The sequence below is a fragment of the Nematolebias whitei genome, chromosome 8 (genome assembly GCF_014905685.2).
Source record: "Nematolebias whitei isolate Nwh7 chromosome 8, NemWhi1, whole genome shotgun sequence".
NCBI lineage: Eukaryota > Metazoa > Chordata > Actinopteri > Cyprinodontiformes > Rivulidae > Nematolebias > Nematolebias whitei.
In genome coordinates, this window is record NC_056505.1 from 23,046,687 (window position 1) to 23,052,961 (window position 6,275).

Here is a 6,275-nt window from a genome sequence, read left to right on the forward strand (position 1 = left end):
GATGGATGGATGGATGGATGGATGGATGGATGGATGGATGGATGGATAGTATCATCACCGCAATGTGATCTCAAATCCCTAAAATAAAGTCTTAACCCCAAAAGAACAATTTTATCATCATATGGACAAAAATTTGATATTCAGAATTGGTGTCCTGGTAGGTTTTGTACCTCTTGATAATAATACAGAAACAGTGCACACACACACACACATGTAAGAAGCGAGATCATGTTTCCAAGCACATTTTCCTACCTGCAGAAGTTGGGTTCTCACCATCTGTTCCTGCAACACAGAGAAGAAGAAAAGGAGGGGGAAATGTGTTAGCTTTTTCACAACTATGTCACAGTATTCAGGACCTCAGCTGTATTTAACACTGCTGAATCGACCTCACTGTTAACCACACTGCACTCCCATATGTGCATTTGACATGTAATTCACCGGAGCATTAAAGTACGTAAAGCCAGATGCACCTGCTATCTGTAGTTCCCAGCATCCTGCCAACAGAAATGCTACACTGCTGCCACAAAACAAAACCTGGCACTGTGTCAGAGCATATTCCCTATTTAAAAACTCTGTCCTGGTCATCTGGCTTTGACTAATATGTGCTCATCATTCTGAACCACTGCAGGATTAGCCCCGGTGCCATACATATTTGCTTGCTCCAGCTCCCAAGCCCCAGTCCAGCTACATGGCTGAGATTTGGCCTGTCTGCCATCATTAGTGCCATGCTCGATCTCCATCATTACTCATGAAATTGCTCCAAAAAAGTGCCTGAAAGCTGCATGCAGATACAGAGGCACTAGACCAAGGGCAAGAAATTCTGGGGGGAGGGGATGACCTGATATGTGTTGTTGTAGATGGATGGATGGATGGATGGATGGATGGATGGATGGATGGATGGATGGATGGATGGATGGATGGATGGATGGATGGATGGATGGATGAATATAGATGAACTCACACAAACAAGACCTGAATGCTCAGGATATGCCGCTCTGCGGAACAAATTAAATATGCATATCTTTTGTTTCTTAATGCAGCTAATGCCACTGCTTACCAGTGCTTGCATAATTAAATTGAATGCCAATTAGACATTAGCATATATTAAGAACACATCAATCAAAAACCAGACAGCAAGATAGTTAATTTTGTTATGCAGCTTAAATGTATCTAAATCTATCATTAGAATGTATCACTGCAATTGTCTCTTTAATCTGCCATTTTTAGTTTGTGTTGCGTTGTGGTCTGCCTGGTCCCTGACATGCATGTTGTTTGGACTGTATTCCTTAAACTAGCAATTCAGTAGCTAATGTTTGAATAAACTTTGGCCATCAGTGGAATAAATAACTTCAATGTTTGCAAGAGAATCTTGAAACTATAGAGAAAAGGAGTCACTTTGACACAACTGTAATAAACAGACAGAATTAAAGATTGACCTGCAGCCTTTCTCGCAGTTTGACAGTGAGACAAAGCTTTAACTAAAGTCATACGGATCCAAAGCCAAGCACTTTGTCAGCCTCTCATCTGTCTGGCAGTAGAAGCTCCCTTTTGTCTTTTCCCATGCTCACAGGCCACTGTAATCCCGAGCACATTCCACGCTTCACTTGGTGTGGTTTATTTCTGCCTTTTTCTCCTCTCTTACCATAACGGTCAAGGCACACGTTCAAATGTTCTTAGATGGGTACTGTATGCACACATAATTAGGAACAAGCAAATGGAAAGCAAGTAAAATAAACAAAACATACGCCTCAGAGTGCAGACATCTATTCACACCCACGCAAAAATATGCATGCCGACAAGATAGAGAAGCAGAAAATCAAGGTGTTTTTTTTTTTTTTTTATACAAGTGTTGAAGTGGTGAATCATAAGAGTGCATAAAAAAAACTTTGTGAACAAAACACTTGGCTGGTGTTCATGAGTGAAAACACCTCGTGTGTGCTGAATCACAAAGCTCATCTCTTGTGCACCAAAGCAGCTCTTGTTATATTCTTTTGTCTGACAAAAGTGTTATATCGGTACAGATGAGAACATATTAAGAGCAAATTTGTGATATATGAAAAGATCATCAAAGCAGAACAAATCAGGGGTGTTTTTAACCTGAATGTGTGCAACATCTGAACTAATGTTCAGATTTATGTTCCATTGCATAAATCTAGCGTAGTTGTGAGCGCTGCATGACGATGTAGCTGTTAGCGCTGAAGCCCCACAAATACGAAGGTCTCTGGTTTTACCCTGTTTCTCACTTTAGACTGCTGGGATTGGCTCTAGCCACACCAGGGTCCCAAACGGGACAAATCAATTGGGGGAAATTAAATGGACTGCAGAACGGAGCTTATTTAAAAATGACTTTACATTGTTAATGGCAAACAAAATGTATAATGCATTACTCAGGCTAACAAACTTATTGCATGATCATCCTGAGCAGATGAAACTGTTTTGCTTCTCTTCATCATGTGAGGTGTCCTGCAGGCCTCTGAGTTTGGGGAGCGATTCCTAAGGTCAGTGTGAGTTTGGTTCAGAAATAAAAAATAAAAAATAAAATAAACACTTATGCTAAGGGTTAGGGTTTGGGACCGAGGTGGGGTAGAGGTAGGACAGCCGAATGGGGACCAGAAAGTCTTGGTTCGACTCCCAGACATTCCCACATGTTGTGGTGCCTCTGAGCAAGACACCTAATCCCTATTTGCTCCTCGGGTGCTTACATAGCTGCCCACTGCTCCACCTGAGTGTACCTCAGGTGCAGTGGGTTAAATGCAGAGAACTAATTTCATCATTGTATGGGAACATATGATGATGAGAATCTCAGACTCCCCCCCAACACCAGTCATGTTTTTGCTAAAAAATAAATAAATAAAATAAAAATAAAACGTTCCATAAATCTCAATAAGTTCTGGAAAACAACCTTTCATTTAGCAGGTGATTTGACAACACAACCATTTTTCACAACTTCACCTGATCGAGGCACTTCAAACTAAGGCAGTCAGTAAGCAGGAGCAACCACTGGGCATTAGGTATTAATTGGTCTTTAGTCTTTTATATTTTGGCCACAAGCAAAAATGGGAGTTATGATTTTCTCATTGTTTCTGCAGGAGTAAATAAAGAAATCTGTAAATCTAACAAGGGCATTTTTCAAACATGGGCATGCTTTATCTTATTTGTCCACAGGCAAATATCCGCAGCCATCAACAACAAGACAAGACGATGTCATTGATGTTCTAGTCTTAAAAGTATTGAACTGAGACTGAGAGGTGGTGGTGATGGTGGGCAGGGACTGCGTAGGGGGTTGGCATGATCGTATTATGACCAAGAAACATTTGAAGCATTGATATATGTTCAGACTACATAAATAAATTTGTAAAGAAAGGAAGGGAACTGGATATGACTCATTTAAATGGCCCCTCCTTTTTCCCAGGAGAAGGTTCTCTATATAGCCTGATAAGCTCGCTTCCGGAGACATATTGGTCTAATCTGACTGACAGCCAGGAGACGGTAGTAACCATCCATAATCTAAATAGGAAGCAGCCAGCCTGTCCAGCACCGGACTGATATGACCTCAAGGTGTTCAGTGAAGATAGAGGAACAAGTTCAAAGGATGGAGAGGTATCAAAACCATAAGAAACATGCCTTCACCACATGAACTCACGAGAGAATCAGGACATGTAAAATACACGAAGGTGTTAAAAAAAAAAGCAACGCTATAGGGAAATGTGAGCTTGTAAATGCTACATATTGATTAAAAAAAGCTATTTTAAATTAATTTGCTTTGTTTATTCCATTTATTACAGAGATAGCGGTGATGCATCTCAAGTGATCTGGAAACGTATGATGTTTGTAAGAGTTTAAGAAAAAACAACTACTTTAAGTCAGTGAAGGTGTTAAATGTAATGAAATTATGTTGTGAAAAGTCTTCACAAGCTGACACACAGGATCAGAGAGGATAAAATGGAAATTAGATCAAACAGCCATAATGCAAATCGTCACATTAGTTCAGCAACTAAACATTACTGAATGTGGCACAAGGGCCATTACAGTAGAATTATTAATCAATTAAGTTACCTCCGAAAACAAAAGGGAGCCTATTGTTCTTATTGAACTGAGGTGAGTAAACTACATGTCTACCTGTTTTATACACTACTTGTGTATTCAGCCTTCAATAAAGAGAAAATACATTTACAGTGCCTATCCATTATGGTTTAATGTGACGAAGTTAACATGTAACATTTTCAGTGGTGCCACTGAAATGTTTACTTGACATTTCGGTGTTGTTTCCTTACATTATCATTAACTTTGTAACCCCATTATGGTGTTGATGTGTCTACAATAAGCTGGCTAAGAGGTCAGTGCAGTTGCTGCAGTAACTGTAATTCTAAGAACAGTGCACCACATGTTTTTGTTTCTTATTTCTTAATCAACGGCCTCCGAAGATACAAAAGTTCAACATCTCTTATTTACTTATCCAGGACAATTTAATAAGTTTTACTGCCTGAGCAGCTGCAGCTCACATTGCATAACTTTTTCATTCCTTTTCTATCTCTTGTCACTTGCCCTTGGTCCAAGACAGGTTGCCAGATGAGCTTATAATGTGAGTAGCATTGAAAGACAGTAGTCAGATACGTTGCCCTGATTATATTACCACATATTATTTAGGATGTTACAAGTTGGCAGTCACCAATATAATATAGACAGAGTACCAAAGTTCTGCTACAAATAAAGTTTGAAAAATCTTGTCACCCGTAGACATTCGCTGTCATTCAGGGCCATGACAAGGTCAAAAACAATAGAAGTAACGAAGAATATTCCCATTAAGTTGTGTTGTATCAAGAATGACACGCAGCTGTCACCGCTCATACTGGTGGCCCAGACTCGCACCGACAAACTCTGGCAGTAAGACCAGTGCTAGTATGTTTTGAGTAACTTCACAGTATGTAGCAGCAAATAGGAAACAGAATATTTTATTCAGGAAACAATGGTTAAAATATGAAATTACCACTCCAAACTGTTTGATTTGCCACAGATCTCTGCTTATTTTCAGTAAGTCACTTGAAGCCTGCAGTGTGGTTTCAGCCACAAAAAGACAGAATTAATTATCACAGTCAACTTGCCAAAAAGCAGCAACGCAAGGCATTATAAATAGTTACAAAAGACTAGTTTTAATATTATGATTTATATGTGACACTGTTAAGTCTAAATGGGTATTTGTTTCTGGCAAAAGAAAACAAAAAGAAAAAAAAAAGAGTTAAGGAATAAGAATGTTTAAATGAGTAAGAGTTGTAATGTGGCACACAGTGCAGTCTGTGTGCAAGTTTTAAATTAGCACTCCAGATTTCACCTTTTCTCATACCTTTTACACCCCACCCCCCACACTCACTCGCACAATTCCTCATCAGCCCTGAACAGATGCTCATTGCCCATCTTTCTCCCACATACTGTCACCCTTTAAAGTGTTTGTTCCATCACAGCCGTGCTTATTAACATTAAATCATCTTGTGGTGGAGTGGGTGGCTAGCTGTGAAATGACTCACAAACACAGTACCAACAATAATTAAGAAGGTATTGTTGAGGCACTTCCTTATCATTAACTGTCTTCCAACTAATGGCAAGGAGGGGTAGAAGAATACCCCTTTATGTTTAATGAAATGGTAAACATGAAATTGGTAAATAAACACCTCATTTATTCTAATATTGCTTTTATGTCAGAGAATCAGGAGTTCAGGGTAAAGACCTTCATTAACATGTGGCTCTTTGTCATGTAGCTTTAGGAGGTTAAACATAAAATTCACTGCAATAAATCTTTGGACGGACGGACGGACGGACGGACAGACAGACAGACAGACAGACAGACAGACAGACAGACAGACAGACAGACAGACAGACAGACAGATAGACAGATAGACAGATAGACAGATAGACAGATAGACAGATAGACAGATAGACAGATAGATAGATAGATAGATAGATAGATAGATAGATAGATAGATAGATAGATAGATAGATAGATAGATAGATAGATAGATAGATAGATAGATAGATAGATAGATAGATTATTAATCCCCGATAGATAGATTATTAATCCCCGGGGGAAAATTTGAAGCATCCAGTAGCATGCTCTAATAATACAGAAAACAAGACACATATGAAATAACCAAAAAAGAAGCTTAATACACATTTAGAAGAAGAAAAAAAAACACTATGCACATGTGCAAGGTGGTAGGGAGTACAATATAATTAACATATATATATATATATATATATATATATATATATATATATATATA

General features: G+C 38.8%; 1 protein-coding gene across 2 annotated transcripts in view; it reads right to left on the bottom strand.

The window, feature by feature from the left end:
- The window catches only part of LOC119413986 (EGF-like repeat and discoidin I-like domain-containing protein 3), a 168,455-nt gene that overhangs the window by 139,993 nt on the left and 22,187 nt on the right, over positions 1–6,275 (bottom strand). Inside the window, exon 2 of one of the 2 annotated variants that reach the window (XM_037681078.1) lies at positions 253–282. The exons of the other annotated variant lie outside the window; for it this stretch is intronic. Coding sequence (XP_037537006.1) covers positions 253–282 — 30 coding nt within the window. The remainder of the gene's footprint in view (positions 1–252; positions 283–6,275) is intronic. 2 annotated transcript variants of the gene reach the window in all.